Source organism: Camelus bactrianus, chromosome 28 (assembly GCF_048773025.1).
Source record: "Camelus bactrianus isolate YW-2024 breed Bactrian camel chromosome 28, ASM4877302v1, whole genome shotgun sequence".
Lineage (NCBI taxonomy): Eukaryota > Metazoa > Chordata > Mammalia > Artiodactyla > Camelidae > Camelus > Camelus bactrianus.
This window is the reverse complement of record NC_133566.1, coordinates 3,106,465-3,124,033: the sequence shown is the minus strand read 5'-3', so window position 1 is coordinate 3,124,033 and position 17,569 is coordinate 3,106,465. Positions and strand designations below refer to the sequence as shown.

Genomic DNA, 17,569 nt, shown 5'->3' with positions numbered 1-17,569 from the left:
TATACAGTAGGATTGCACCAGTAGAAAGTCCAAAAGCAAGAAAGCTTAAGGATGATTAACGCATTGTTAACTCTAGGTGTATGTATGTGAGTGTCTGCATGAGTGTGTGCGTGTGCGTGTGCGTGTGTGTAGTAAAAGAACAAAGCCATAGATACACACCAAGTTCAGATTAATGTTTACTTTTGAGGAGGAAGAGAAGAGAATTAGAGAGGGATAAGAAAAGGGCTTCCAATGTCCCTTATCGGTGAGATTTTATTTTAAAAAATAAAACCCAAAGCAAATATAAGAACATGTTATCATGCATTCAATATGTGTGACAAGTGTATAGGATTTTTATAGTATTATCTGTAATTTCCCCCAGATTTGAAATAGTCCTTAGTTTTAGAAAGAAAGCAGACTAGTGTACATAATACATAAAGAGCTCACAAAAACTACTGCGAAAACAACCAACCATAAAAATGGACAGAAAATGTGAACAGATACTTCACTAAAGAAGACATATGGATGGCAAATGAGCACACGAAAAGCTCAACATCAGCAGTCAGTTAGAAAATGAAAATTAAAACTACAATGAGACACCACTAGTAGAGACGATAAAATTTAAAAGATCCTATCAGGTGCTGTTAAGGATGTGGAGCAGCTGGAACCCTCTTACGTTGCTGGTGCAGATGTACAATGACAGCATTTGTTTTGAACCTCAGGTAGTTTCTTAAAAATTAAACTTAGAACCCGTATGAACATATAAACTCTGTCACCCAGTCATTCCACTCTTTGGCATTTATCTAAGGCAATAGAAAACACATGTCCATAGAAAAACTTTTACACAAATAAGCATAGTGGCTTTATTTGTAATAACCCCAAATTGGAAGCAATCCAAATGTCCATCGACAGGTAAGTGCACAAACTCTGAGACAGAATATTATTCAGCAATTTAAAAGGAATACATTATAGGCTACAACAAGAATTGCTTTCAGAAAACATTTCATCAAGAGAAAGAAACCAAACAAAAAGAGATACGGTGTGTAATTCCGTTTACTTTTAGGAAACGTAAACCAGTGCATAGCAACAAGAAACAGCTCAGTGATTGCCAGGGGATGAGGTGGTGGGGACAGGAGGGGTGGGCTGGAAGAGAGCATGAGGAGACTGCTAGGGACGATTCGTGTGTTCATTACCTTGATTGTGGTGACGGTTTTCCGAGTCTATTCCTATGTCAAAAGCTGTCCAACTGTACCCTTTAAATATGTGCATTGTTAAATATCACTTATATCTCAGTAAGTTATTTTAAAATAGAAATAAAGCATAGGGAGAAGTAGTGACTGACTACCATGGGAGGAAGTACACTGGCTCGGTGGGGCAGCCCATGAGCACGAGCCCTCCTCCCGGGCGCAGGCTGACCTGCAAACATGCATACCGGGAACCTGGGGCAGGAGAGGCCGCCCCTAGGCCAGGCCCTTGTGGAGATGGGAGCAAACTGATCTGCTCCCTCGAGGCAGTCTGCTCCCGGCGAGGTCCCTCTCCCCTGAGCTCACCTCGACTGCCTCCCAGTACCTGGCTGACAAGGAGAATTAAATCTGGGGTAGCAGAGGCCGCCCCGAGGCCAGGAGACGGGTAGATGGGAAGAAAAAGAGCAACTCGCCGAGGGATCCCCCTTTGCTGCTGGGCTGCCTCCGCCTCTGCGGCCGACCTCTTCCCCCGACAGCACCACGCCCGCTCCTAGGAGCAGGCTGACTTCAAAGGCTTCAGTCCGGCGAACCTGGGGGAGCGGAGATCGCCCCCAGGCCAGGCTGCTAGGGACATGGGAGAAAATCCTCTGGCTCGTCAGGGGCACCCGTGTCCCCTGTCGGTGACGCCGACCCCGTCCCCAGACCGCACCCCGCCTCTAGTGTGTCAGTGTGTCTGTCTGACTGCCTGCCTGACTGCCTATCTATTGGAGGAAGGGAGAGGCTAGTCTATGTGTGTGTCTGTTTATCTAACGGAGGAGGAGGCGCCTAGCATGTCACTCTCCTTGCCTGCCTATCTATGTATCTCTCACTCTCTCTATCTATATATCTGTCTATCTATCTAGATGAGGCATAGGAGTAGGCTAGTGTTTCTTTTAATTTTTCTGTCTGTTGAAGGAGGGGGTTACTTTGTCTATCTAACTATCTACCTATTTGAGGAAGCGGAGGAGGCCACAGAGGGTCGAGGAGGGACAGGGAAACACAGAGTGCAGGGGGGCAACGAAGGGGAGACCCCACCTCAGGGATGGGAACCTACAGAGGGTCAAGGAGGACATGGACAGACAGAGTTTAAGGGGGCAATGAAAGGGAGACACCCACCTCAGGAACGGGACCCCACAGAGGGTTCAGGAGGACAGGGACACACAGTGCAGGCAGGCAATGAAGGGGAGACCCCAACTCAGGGACGGGACCCCACAGAGTGTCTAGGAGGACAGGGACAAACAGAGTGCAGGGGGACAAGGAAGGGGAGAGCCCACCTCAGGGACCCCAAGAGGGTGCAGAAGGGACAGGGACAGTCAGAGTGCAGGGGGGCAATGAAGGGGAGATCCCACCTCAGGGATGGGACCCCACAGAGTGTCTAGGAGGACAGGGACAAACAGAGTGCAGGGGGACAAGGAAGGGGAGACCCCACCTCAGGGATGGGAACCTACAGAGGGTCAAGGAGGACATGGACAGACAGAGTTTAAGGGGGCAATGAAGGGGAGACCCCACCTCAGGGATGGGACCCCACAGAGTGTCTAGGAGGACAGGGACAAACAGAGTGCAGGGGGACAAGGAAGGGGAGAGCCCACCTCAGGGACCCCAAGAGGGTGCAGAAGGGACAGGGACAGTCAGAGTGCAGGGGGGCAATGAAGGGGAGACCGCATCTCAGGGATGGGAACCCCACAGAAGGTTGAGGAGGACATGGACAGAGTGCAGTGGGGCAAAGAATGGGAGACCCCACCTCTGGGACCCCACAGAGGGACCAGGAGGGACAGGGACAGACAGAGTGCAGGGGTGCAATGAAGGGGAGATCCCACCTCAGGGATGGGTCCCCACAGAGGGTCCAGGAGGGACACGGACAGACAGAAACAGGGGGGCAATGAAGGGGAGACCCCACCTCATGGAAGGGACCCCTGAGTGTTCCAGGAGGACAGGGACACAGAGAGTGCAGGGGGGCAATGAAAGGGAGACCCCAAACTCAGGGATGGGACCCCACAGAGGGTCCAGGAGGGACAGGAACATACAGAGTGCAGGGGGGCAATGAAGGGGAGACCCCAACTCTGGGTCCCCACAGAGGGTCCAGGAGGTCAGGGACAGAGTGCAATGGGATAACGAAGAGGAGAACCCACCATTGGGATTCGACTCCACAGAGGGTCCAGTAGGGACAGGGACAGACAGAGTGCATTGGGGCAATGAAAGGGAGACCCTCACCTCAGGGACAGGACTCCACAGAGTGTACAGGAGGTGCAGGGATAGATGGAGTGCACAGAGACAATGAAGGGGAGACCCCAACTCAGAGACCCCACAAAGGGTCGAGGAGTGACAGGGACAGACAGAGTGCAGGGGGGCAATGAAGGGGAGACCTCACCTCAGGGATGGGAACCCCAGAGTGTCCAGGAGGACAGTGACAGACAGTGCAGGGGGGCAATGAAGGGGAGACCCCACCTCAGGGATGGGAAACCAGAGACAGTCCTGGAGGGACAGGGACTGATGGTGTGCAGGGGGGCAATGAAGAGGAGACCCCAACCTCAGTGACCCCACAGAGGGTCCAGTAGGGACAGGGACAGACAGAGAGCAGGGGGGCAGTGAAAGGGAGACTCCCCCTCAGGGATGGGACGCCACACAGGGTCCAGGAGGGACAGGGATAGACAGAATGCAGGGGGGCAATGAAGGGGAGACCAGGAGGGACAGGGACTTATTGCAGCGGGTAAACAAATGGAGACACCCACCTCAGGGATGGGACTCCACAGAGTGTCCAGGAGGGACAGGGACAGACAGAGTGCAGGAGCGCAAAGAAAGGGGTCTCCACCTTTGGGACGGGACGCAACCCATTCCCTTTGTGCTAGATGAACGAACGTTCATTAAAAGTTTGTTTAAATTGTGCCTTAAGATGCTGGTACTTGGTCTCCACTTCTGACAGTTCTTCCTTGAGCTTTTGAGTTGCTTCTCCCTTTTCACCTAGTTCTGCCTGTATTCTCTGCAGAGACGTTTCAGATGCAGATAACCTTGACTGAAGCTGTTGATAATCTAAGTCTTTGGAGGAAGGCTTGCTTGTATATTCTTTTTACTCACACATTCTTCATTGTGTTTCTCCTCTGAGTATAGTCCAGTTCTTTCTTCTGCAACTTTTCAGTCAAGTCCTGAAATATCAATTTAACAATGTATTTCTTTTCCTAATACTTTCAATTATTCTAATTATTCAAACAATCTTTAGAGCAGTATCATTTCGTACTAAATGTTTTAGTCATTATTACAATATAGAAACAGTGAAAATATCCAACCAAGAATTAAATCATTACATACTAACTTATGATTTTATTATTGGTCCACTTGACTAAGCTCTTAGTACTAGTGTAATAAGAACTACTAACAAAATTTTGACATAAAATGAAAACACTAAAATCTACTAACTAGACTCTTTAAGGTATGCAAAATATTTACATTCTCTCATTTGAGTTAAAAATTAAAACTACTCCTCTATCATCAAAAATTGTTTTACATAACAATATACCTCAGCAATTCTGATTTCTGGCTTTACAATTTCATAGTTGGTAAGAGTTTTAGCATAACAATACCATTCACTGCTGTAGTATGCCTGATTCTACTGATTCCTAGTTTTTGCTCTTCTTAACAAACACTATTTTTAGGAGTAATTCAGAGTTCTTTCTAGGTATGTAAAAACAGTGATCTAAAAATTTCACTAACCTATCTCATGTTTTGTTATTTTACTCAGTACTATCAAGTATAAAGTATAAAAACTGACACCTCCAATCAAAGATCTGGATCAGTCAGCCTAATCAAATGTCAAAGTCTGGTCTTAGTGGGGTTGTTACAATTAATATTGAACATTTTTAAGTCATCATATGTACACATAAGGTATGGATTAGAATTTTAACTCAATTCTGTAACAAAGATAGCCAGGATAAGAAGCCACGGTGAGCACCTGATGAGTCAATCATGGACATTTATAATGCTCACTTTTTATATGCAGTGTGCTAGAAGGGGATACTACAGATGTAGTGGAGGACTAGCAAAGCCTCTGACCTTTAAACAGACTAATCTAAATGAAACACATATCAAAAAAAAAAAAACTTTTCTAACAAAGTTGAAACATAATGCATAGGCAAAAATGGATTAATAGAAAAGCTGTGTTAAATTTCTTGAGTATACAGTCTTAAATAAAATGAGTAAAGTTGAGTGGGACTAACTAGTAAGTTAAAAATCACATGAAAATAAACTTTTAACTTGGTAAAGTGGTGAGAGGAGTTAAGCAATAGGTAGACATGACTCATGCTATCTGCTCTATACAAGAAGACATAAATAGATAAAGTCACAAAGGAACAAACAAGTTGCATGAGGGAAAATAACAAATGCTATTTATTACCTCGAGGGGAGTAATAAGTCTAGGTACCAAAGTGGGAAAGGCAGGCAGCAGTAATGATTCTTGAACACCAGTCTGAGAAGTTCGTTAATATAAATTACCAAGTAGGAATATACTATAGAAAAAGCAACGTCAGAAAGATGATATAAGTATATATATAACAAAGAGAAGATGGGAGACAAAGTAAAAAGAACAACCATAAATTCTGGGCAAAATTAGCAGAGATGTGTCTTGACCAACCAACAGAAACAGAAAAAAAGAGACAGAGCCAAAAGACTAGAGAAAAAAATAGTAATTTTGAGTCAATCTGTATATTAGGAAAATTCTTCTTTTATATAAACATTTGTGTCTTGTTAGTAACTCCACATCTTTCTTGACATAATTTTCTACTTTTAAGAAGATAACATTTATTTTAGAATTCGTAAGCTAAATCTATTCGTTGATCATTATAGATATCTTGTATCTTTTTGAAGAAAAGTCCAAGTTACTAAATTTTATGAATGCAACCACACTAATACTGAGAACTTGGGTGGGATATAATTTTTTTTAATGCTACTAAAATTAAGGCTAGTAATGAGGTAGTAAGTCTTCTTCCCCATAGGCTTAAAGTAACCAAGTAATCCCACTAGTTCTACACATAATCCCTCAGACAGCTCCGCTCTTTAAGAAGCAAAAAATACATAACAACCATTGACTGTTTAAAATTCACTTGCCTAAAAAATTAATCAAAATCTTCCTGCTTTACTGCACAGATGAGAGCTAATTAAATTTTAAAAGAACCTAAATCACTTACTTTCTTTTTAAAAGAAACTAATACACTCACATGATGTAATTTTTACATGCAAAAGGCTAACTGAATTTAGTATGACAAACTTTTCATTCTCATTATCATCTTCCCATAGAATCTGAAGCAAAAAGTATAGTGAAAACATGGTTTTTGAAGATTGATTTTTTAATGCAGTAGAATCCATTAAGGAAATCAATAATTGCACATTCTCTTCTCTATATCAATCCTTACAACAAAAAATGAGATAGACATTATCATCCCCATTGTATGGATGAAGAAGCTAAAGTCAAAAGCTTGATATGACTTGGCCAGGTGGCAGAGTCACGTATTATGATTCTAAGTCCAATAAACTTTCCACAACACAATTCAGACACTCAGTGAGTCAATTCATGCTCCTCCAAACTTATACTATTCAAATTTAAAATATAAAATGAATGTTAAGATTGGTTTATAACAATTATCATTTGAGTAGGCAAAAGTCTTTCCTTCTGAATGCCCAGTCCTCTTTTGATTTCCTCACCAATTGTTCTTTCAACGTATTTTCTCACAGAGACAATTTCCCTGTATTAGGCTCTATTATCCACTTGTTACTAGCCAGGTAATGAGAAGAAATGCAAAAAGAATGGTATTTTTTATAGCTTGAGAGCTTACAGAGTAGTTTCAGGGATCTCATTTGTTCCTCAAAACAGCTTTGTGAGAAAGAACAAATTAACTATTTGTAGCTCTCCAACATCTTGTATTTTGTGCTCTTACATGTTCCCATGCCTTCTATAGATATATCTATCTCTAAAATGAAATGCCATTAACCCCTCTGCCACATGATAGGTTCCTTAGCATCCCTAAAGACTAAGCTAAATAAAGTTGTCTTCTACAAACGCCTTTCCTGATTTACTAGTCAGTAAGATAGGAAAACATCCACCGTGGTCTTGATCCAACTCGGCATCACAACACTTCCAAATAAAAACAGTGACAACAAATATTCATTGAGGTGCTTTCTAAAAGCCAGACACTAGTCTAAGCACTTTAACATCTATTAATGTATTCAATACTCACATCAATCCTAAGAGGCAAATGGATATAACAGTACTTCTTAGCAGAAGAGGAAACACACTTTAAGAGGTTGTGTGTCACAACCAGTTAGTGGCAAAGCTGAGATTTAAACGGGCTTTTGACCACTGTACTATTCTGTTCATGTCAGTATACCACTTGGCAACACAGTGGTAATACACAGCGATACAACTACTTGCCACATCTGGCTCTCGCTCTGGCCTATGAGCACCTTAATACTGGGACCGTTGGAAAGTGGAGAGCAATGAAGAATGGAAAATGGATAAGAGGTGTAACCCAGAAAACAGTCAGTCTCTTACAGTGACCCATGTTAATCACATTAGTAGCTTTAAATAAACATATGATTTTGTTCAGAATCATACAGAAATAGTTAAACTAAGCTGCAGAATTGTTTAAATGTCAGAATATGATTCTTATTAGAAACTAAGAAGGAGGCTCCCTCAATATTCCTCTCGTTTTTAAGTTTTCCAAGTCAGTAATTAAAAAAACACTGGCTTAATGCTGAGAACTTGACATTAACATAAAAGCAACTATTTTTCCCATTCATTATATTTTAAAATGTAATCTATCCACCCTGATGCTGCCTATGACCCACAAAAGCTGCCAAGGCATTTCATGTAATAGCCTTCAAAAGACCAAGCATAGAGATTTCCAAATTTACAACACTTGGATATCACCAGTGTCAACAATTATGATTTATCAAGGACAAAGGGTGAGGAGTGGCGAGGGAGGCAGAAGGCAAAAATTCAAAAAAAAAAAAAAAAAAAAAGAGAGCGAGCGATAGATAGATGCACCTCTCTGCTTGCTCCTGCTCTAACTGGTGAAAAAAATCCTAAGCAAGAAAACACTTTGAAAAAAAATTGTCAAGTATTACACTTCTGTAAAGATTATTAAGATTAGTAGAAAATCCTCTTATCCCCTAATAAAAAATTCCATTTTTACCACACTAAACCATCTTGATTCCCTGTAGTGCTCATAAAATAGACAGAGTACTTCCTTTAACAGTGTGTATGCACGTATATAGGCATGTGTGAATATATATATATATATAATATATATATGATGTTTGTTTCATAAATATTAACGGTTTGATGTTTCAGAAATACGTAACAAACTACACTGATCATAAACATCTGCTGCATGTACACATCTGGCCAACTTCCAAGAGGCAGAAGGTCAACTCTAATCTCAAAAGAAATTAAAAATCAAATTGAGGGACAAAGATAAAACTAAAGTGTATGTAGATGTTTTCTACATAGAGTTTGACAGGAGAAAAAAGGAGGGACAGGGAGGCAGGGAGGTTTTTATCAGCCATAAAAAGATTAAATTTTAAAAATCAGTCAGCACCAAGTGTTGATGGAGAAATAGAAAATGGTAAACTAGTATAATTACTTTGGAAAACAGTTTGGGATCACCTAGTAAATATGAGTATGTATGTAGCCAGTAGCCCAGCAATTTCACATGAGTGTACATAACAATTTAATTCCTGCACAAATGCATGAGATTTATGGTGAAAGTTCATAGCTGCAGTATTTGTAACAAGAAAAAAGAAAAACTGTGTGAAAAAATAGGAAGTATATATGGATCACTTTGGCTGCATACCAAAGAATGTAATTGTCACATAGAAAAGCATTTATGCAATTGAGCTAGTTGCTTTTTTCCTTGAAACGCTATTTCAACTGGAAAGAATCACGGACGAACTATCATTATTCAGACTTGGGTAGGAAGAGAATCTGTCATGTCAAAGAATAGAAGTGATCCCGTTGGTTGCCAATGATAAAACTGAAGCTTCAAGATGAAGCTTAGAATTTTGGAAAACTTGTATCTACCACCACGAGCTTGACACTTCCTTATGCTTAAAGCCTGTACTGAGATTGATGGTGATGTTGACAAATGTGACTTGTTTTATACTGTACAGTGAACTGTTCAATATCTGGGAAATCTGCATAACTCAGTGAACCAGTATTTTTCACATGACTAATGCATTATGTTATAAAAATCATGCATAGGAAAGGTCTATTCAAAAGGCAAGACAGAGGAATGAATTTCAGTGTTACAAAGTACAAAAACTGCATTGATATGGTTTCAGAATCTACACTGCAACTAACTTTTGAGAAACTATACCTTATCTAATTTCAGTACAATATCAAATAAAAATAGCTACAATTATCTGAAAAGGCTATTTAGTCCTCCCTTTTCCAACTACATCTGTGTAAAACTAAGTTTTCTATGCACACTTCAACCATATCACAACAGATTAAAGGTAAAAGCAGATAGAAGAATCCATCTGTCCTGTATTAGCTAGACATTAAAGAGGACTGAAAAAATGTAAACTACCACCACTATTTTTTATATTGGAAAATAGACATTTTTAATAAGATTTTTGTTATTTATGTTAATATCTAATGGTTACTGTTTTCTAAATAAAATAATGAACATATATTTTTAGTTTATTTTAATTTCTGACATAACTGTCCATAGATGCAACCAAAAAAATAAATAAATAAAAGCTCTTCGGGGTTCATGACACTTTTGAGAATATAAAGCAGTCTTGAGATCAAGAAGTTTGAGAAATACTGTGCAAGGGCACAAGCAACAAACACCCCAAAACTTAGGAGCTGAAAATTTTATCTATTATCTCACACATTTTCTGAGGGTCAGGGAATTCAGAAACAGCTTAGCTGGATGTTTCAACCTCAAGGTCTCTCTTAGACTATAGTAAGCCATGGGCCAGTACTACAGTCTCTGAAAACTTGACAAGACTTGGAGGATGTGCTCCCAAGTTCATTCACCTGGCTGTGACAAGAAGCTTACTATTTACAACCAATTATTCTCATCTCTTTTTCCCTTCTACCATGTTACTTTCTGTCTTGATTTTTCCTTGTTATATTTCATCAGAATACTAGGTTCAAGTTATTTAAAGCAAAGCCAACAAATTCACCATACCTTTGAGTAAAAAGATTTAATAACTCCCTATTATTCCACCAACAAAAAAGTAAAGATATGGGGGGAAAAAGTACTAATACCATGCCTGCCCTGCCTCCAAACTAAATATTATCTGTTGCTCATCTTTAAAGAAACAAAGTGGAAAATATTAACATTACAAAAAAATACAGAATAAGAACAAAGTTGGAGGTCTCACACTTCCTGATTTCAAAACTTATTGAAAGCTACAGTAGTCAAAACAATGTGGTACTGACATTTAAAAAGACATCTAAACCAACAGAATAAGAATAGAGAACCCAGAAATAAATACTCACACATGGTCAAATGATTTTCAACAAGGGTGCCAAGACCATTCAATAGAAAAAAGGACAGTCCTTTCAACAACTGGTGCTAGGAACACTGGATATCCAAATACAAAAGAAAGAAACTGAACCCTTACCTTATGCTGTAAAAAATTTTTCCAAAATGGATCAAAGATCTAAAACTACAAAACTATTAGAAGAAAACAGGTGAAAAGCTTCATGACAAAATTTGGCAATGATTTCTTGGATATGACACCAAAAACATGGCAAGAAAAGTAAAAACAGACAAATTGGATTAGATCTAAAACTTCTGTGCATCCAAGGTGCGATACTGTAAAATATACATTTGGTCCTGGTCCCCATTTCTGGAACTGGGCTCCTAAAACCCTAGGAATTTCCTATGTGATAAGAGCAATAAAGATATCCTTTGCTATTCATAACAAGCCCCCTTCAGCCACCTATGAGTTTTTAATAATGAGGTGATTCTTTAGAAAGCTCTAAGGATGGGGGCGGGTGCTAGCGGCACCAAACTTGAAGGAAGGGTTGAACTTTAACCCTACCTGCTCCCCAGGGAGAGAAGAGGGGGCTAAAGGTTGATTTAATCACCAATGGCCAGTGATTTGATCATCTGTGCCTATGTAAAGAAGGAAAGAAATTTGAGAGATTTCAGGTTGATGAACGTGTGGAGAGCTCCCAGAGAAAGCATGGAAGCTTCATATACTTTCCCACGTATCTTGCCCTATGCATCTCTTCCATCTGGCTGTTCTTGAGTTACAGTCATTTATAACAAACCAGTCATGTAATAAGTAAAATGTTTTCCCAAGTTCTGTGAGTCACTCTAGCAAATTAATTGAACCAGAGGCAGAGGCCTGGGAACCTCCCATTTATAGCCAGTTGCTCAGAAGTACAAGTAACAAGATGGACTTTGAACTGGTGTCTGAATTGGGGTGTGGGGAAGGTACGGGTGTTCAGGCAGTCTGGTGGGACTGCACCCTTAATCTGATGCCAGCTCCAGGTAAATAGTGTAAGAATTGAGTTAAACTGTCGGACACCCAGCTGGTGTCGCAGAATTGTTGATATACAGAACACCCACACATCTGATGTCAGATGTGAAGTTGCAGTACAGTACTGAGAGTAGAGGAGACACACAGGAGTGTTTTTCCTTTACAAAAAGACACAATGAACAGAGTGAAAAGGCAACCTAAAGAATGAGAGAAAATATTTGCAAAATCATGTATCCAATAAGGGATTAATATCGAAAGCATATAAAGGACTCCTACAACTCAACAAAAACACAAACAACCCAACTAAAATTATATGGCCAACAAGCATATGAAAAGATGCTCATCAACCTAATCACTAGGGAAATGCAAATCAACCATGATGAGATACCACCTTAACACTCATTAAGATGGCTACTATAAAAAAAACAAAAACAAAAACAAACACAGAAAATAACAAATTTTGGCAAGGATATGGAGAAACTGTTGAATCCTTGTACACTGCTGATAGGAATTTAAAAGGATACAGCCACTATAGAAAACAGTACGGTGAAATCCTCAAAAAATTGAAAACAATTACCATCTGATCCAGCAATTCCACTTCTGGGTATATACCCAAAAGAACTGAAAGCAGGGTCTCAAACAGATATTTGTATACCCATGTTCAAAGCAGCGCTATTCACAATAGCCCAAAGAAGGAAGCAATCCAAGTATCCATCAACAGATGAATAGATAATATGATAACACACGTACAATGTAATATTATTTATCCTTAAAAAGGTAGGAGAATCTGACACAGGCTACAACATGGATGAACCTTGAGGACATTATCCCATGTGAACTAAACCAGGCACAAAAAGACAAATACTGTGATTCCACTCATATGAGTTACTTAGAATAGTAAATTCATAGATATAGAAAGTAAAAAAGGTTTGGGTCAGGGGAGACAGTGAATGGGGAATTGTTTAATACTGTTTAATGAATATAGTTTTAGTTTTCCAAGATGAAAAGAGTTCTGGAGACAGGTTGCGTAACTGTGAATGTACGTAACATTAAAAAAAAAAAAAAACTTAACTCACACTGTACTGTGCCAATATATAAATAACATACACAAGATTAAAATTTAAGATATACAAAATCAATTCCCCATTATATATAGTTTTTAAATTCTCACCTGATTTTTTTGTGTTAATTCATTAACTGAACTTTTAAGTTTCTGTAGTTCCTGCACATATACAGCAACTTCCTGGGGGCGTTTGGCAAGTTCACTTCTCAGCTGGCTTACTGTGGCCTAAAAAGAAAAAAAAGAAAAGAAAAAATTAGAGCAAACTAAAATGAAAAAGGAAATGAAAGCATCCAGAGGTTTTAAGATTCCATAGATTTTTGTCATTGTTGTTGTTAAATTGAAATAATCCTTAGAAATTTCAACTTGGTTCTTTATCTTACTACCCTCTACTGCCACCCCACAACTTCTTTGACTGAAAATTAATTTTTAAAATTTATCCAAAATGAACAACTTTATTTAATAATACAGTAAGTGAAAAGTTGACATCCTATTTTATGTGTCTGAAGTAAGCATCAAACTGCAAACTTGAATTTACTGGCTTTAAATTCTATACTTTAATCCTGAATTTAAAAAGGATATGCAAGTCATGCCTGTATTTTCTCCCAACTTCTATAGCATAGCCTTTTCTTTTTACTTCAAAATCATGTTAAATGCAAACAACCAACACAGAAACACCTTTAAAGGTGGTGAATCATCTTTTTCACTGTAATTGAAAGTACCTGTCTATAGAAGTTATCAAACAGAAATTATATGTAGTTTCACTAACCTGGATCACACTATGATCATGGATAATAGCTGGACATGAATTTGCTTTAATACATTTTAACATTTTTAAATAAAATTAATGTCTATTATTGAAACAATGATTTGATCATTTAGTAAATAATATAAGAGGAAGATAAGCAAAGATCTTGGAAATACAAACTTTCTATACATGAAAGTTTTAACCACTACAGAGACTAAGTACTGTTTTTAAAGTATGGTTTCCTACAACTGAAAAGAACTTTGTATTTCTAATTCATTGTTTACATTGTTAGTAAATAAACTTTATAATATGAATATGGTAAACTTTTTTAAAAATTTTAACAAATACATCAGCAGTTACTATATTATATATTACAAATGAGTACTTTCATCATCAAGGGGGAAACCTTAGAAGGCTACTAATTTATTATAAAAATAATGCCAAAAGATCTTTTGCTATTTCTTTTGGAAACCCTTCCAGAATGCATGGCACCTTTTTTCTTTTTAAAGATTCTCACTAGTGACAAAACCAAATCCACTATAAATGGATGAATATATAAGTTTTAGAAACAAACTAGTAAACAAGGTAGGTGAACTGAATGATCAAACACTTGGGTTTATCTTATTTAATAACCATAAATTAATGAAACTAGTTTTCTGAGTGTTTTCCCAACTGGTTTAAAGTCAACTAAAAGAGGTCTGAAAATGTTTTGGGGAATGGCAGCATGTCTGAGATATGTTCATGGCCTTACCTTTTATGGAAAATATATGTATAAAAAATATATATATATATATTATATATATATATATATATATATCATATATTTCAAAAAAGGGAATGTTTAAATATTCATGTCTTTTTAACTGTGTTCAATTTAAAGTATATCCTAACACCTTCTGTCTTAAAATGGTCATGCATCCTTCACATGGTTATAGGTATTAAGAGTTTACTTCAAATTGCTGTATCTAACAACTCTGAATCTCAGAATCATTTTCTATTAGCAACACTATGGATATTAATAAAAACATTAAAACAACCTGGCTATTTCAAATTACTATGTTTTAATCATGTAACACAAATGCCTACTTATCACACAAGAAAAGAAATTATATTTAAATCCCTACTTGTAAATATCCTATCAAAGGAATGACTAGAGTATCTCGCACATAATAAACAGAAATAATAAACAGTATGTACTAAAGTGCAAATTTTGAGTATATTTCATTGAAATACCGATTCCACTTTAAAGTCTGTAAGATGTAACATGTCTATCTTGCTGATAAATTCCAACATGCAGAAGAAACTAAACAAAGAAAACATATCCCAATTTTGTTATTTTTATAGCTTTTAGATATGTTCTTATACATAATTTTATAATGTATCCTTTGTACACTAAATATGTGTTTTTTAAAATTATAATTCATATTTTTAAAAATATAAAAGCAAGAATTTTTTTAAATTTAATTTACTCAAAGAGGGAAAAAAGAAAGATGTGGGAAGAGTATATACCTAAAGGTACATTTTAGTTGTGGGGAAGAGGAGAAATGGGAGTGAATTACAGGAAACTTTCACTTTCTCCACTGCACAATATGAGTCATTTTAATTTTTTACAATGATCATGTATCATGTTTCTAGTTAAGAAAAAATACAGATTGAAGACAAAATTTTCAAAGAAAATAAATACATTCACTATTTAGTTATCACTATGGTGAAATTCAAACAAAGAAGATTCAAGCCACACTGACACTCCTTACTAGTTAACAGGCGAAGCTCATCTGTGCCCGGAGGCTGTAACACTTGCATTCCCTCTTCCTGAGAATGCTGCTCCCAGTTACTCACCATACTATTTGCTTACTTCATTCTTTCCCATGTAACCTCGTTGAGGATATCTTCCTTGATCATTCTAAAACTGTCCCATATTACTTCCAGCCCCACTACTGCCTGTATCTTGCTTTGTTTTTCTTTATAGCACTTTGCATGAACCGACTTTCTATCATGATTTGGTTTACTTACATATTATTTGGCTAAAGGAAGATAAGCTTTATGAGAGCAGGCACTCTGTTTAATTCACTCTTGTACTCCCCACACCTAAAATAGTTGCTGGCACTCAGGCATTCAAAAAATACTCACTAAAGGGATGAGTGACTCTATATCCTAGAAGTTAACAAATATTTGTTCCCATGAAAACAGTATATAAGATCCTATAAAATAGCCTGCATTCCCTTGAAGCCATGTTATTGAATTTAACATCAAATTTTACTAGAAAACTATAAATTACAAAAGAATTAAAGAATGATATTTCAAGCAAACATCCTGCTAGTGCTTTAGGATTATAATTATTGTCCTCAAATTCTACTACTCTTAGCAAATAATTATTTTAAAGATGGTTAAAAGTTTGCTTGGTTAATAAAACAAAAATGAGTATATCTTTGAAGTTCTTATATTGCCTTGAAACACAAAATTTGCCATACGATGAAAGAAGGTGCTATATTAGAAGTATTACTATTATTCAAAGCCTTCCAAAAACACATTACCTCAAGTTTAAGCATCTCCATTAGAAAGCAGAAAAAAAAAAATGATGGATGAAAGGTGGAAGATAAGACTGACAAAAGTACACACTGAACACACGATAAAAAGTCCAAACACACTACTAATCTCTGATCTCTTACACTAGCATACTTTTAAAAGATATTCAAATGCTCTTTCATAACTATGCATGAGTGTAATATTACTTATTTCGTATCTTTTTAAACTTTTTAGCTTTAAAAATTAGGACTCAAATGAGTATATTTGGAATAGAAATAAAATTTTTAAAGAATCATTTCATTAAAGACAACACCAAATAAGCTGATTACCATTTTGATATTTTCAAAAATGCAGATTTTTGGAAATAATACTTTTTTTAACCTTTAAAGCCTTAATTTCTGATCTAAAGAATAGCTAATTATTTATAAAGCCCTTTTAAATGCTTTAAAATGAGTTATTTTTCTATATGCCTTTTAAAATATCTGGACCAAAAAAATGAACTGTCTACAAATGCATAAGGTATATTTTCAATGACAGTAATGGAACATATTTAACAATGTACACCAGATTATATATCTTCAGCCTAAACTAGAAATATCAAATAAACCACTGCATTTTTCACTTCTTTAATTCTTTTAATGTGTTTTGTTTCTGATGTCAATATTTAGGTTCAATTAAAGCAGTAATATAAAAAATAAAATTTTTTTCTATTAAGTTCCTTCAGTGCTATAATTTATTAGCATGTTTGAGAATAAATAGAATGGAATTTTAATAAATTAATAAAATACATGTCATATATTTAAAGAGTAAGCAGAAGCTAAAAGAGTTATAAACAAATAAATGAGATGGAAGATTAAGACGGTAATTTTTTTCATATGGAAATGGTATGAGACACAACTCAAAGGTATTTTAAGCTATATTCAATACAATATGTCAAAATTTAAAAAGTAATAATAATAAGTATTAAGTAAAGATTAATAGCACAAATTTACTTACAAGGCAATCATCAGATCACCTAAAATGGGAGATAACATGATACAAAAAGAACACGGGCTTTGTATACAACCTGGGATCTAATGCTACCTTCTTTATATTAGGTACATGGCCTTGAATGAGTTATTTAACTTCAATGAGCCCAAATTCCCTACACATAAAACAAACTTAGTACTTAACTTACATGGTTAAAACAAACTTAATACTTAACTTACAGGGATAAAAGAAACAAATGAAACCACATATTTAAAGTGCCTAGCATAGTGTCCAAAACCTAAGTGCTCAAAAAGAGTTTGTTTCTAATAACAATATACTGCTCTGACTCTCAAGCTACTATTTCCTAAAGCTATTCAAAATATTTCAGCATAATCTGAGGTCTTGATCACTACATATTTATTAACTGAACAGCGAGTAAATAGTATCCTTGTTTTATTAAAAATATGATGAAATATTAAATCAACAATTACTCTGAAAGAACAAATCCCTGTATTTTAAAATTTATTTCAAAACACTTGGAAAGATACATTTTAGGAAAACTTAAAAGAAATTAAA

The 17,569-nt window shown here is 36.9% G+C and overlaps 1 protein-coding gene across 1 annotated transcript in view; it reads right to left on the bottom strand.

Annotated features, from left to right (window-relative positions):
- Nucleotides 1-814: 814 nt before the first annotated feature.
- The window catches only part of LOC141575467 (early endosome antigen 1-like), a 64,549-nt gene continuing 47,794 nt past the window's right edge, over nt 815-17,569 (bottom strand). Inside the window, 2 exon segments of the mRNA XM_074354716.1 lie at nt 815-4,342; nt 12,862-12,978. Of these exon segments, the coding sequence (XP_074210817.1) occupies nt 4,271-4,342; nt 12,862-12,978 (189 nt within the window). The 3' untranslated portion in view covers nt 815-4,270.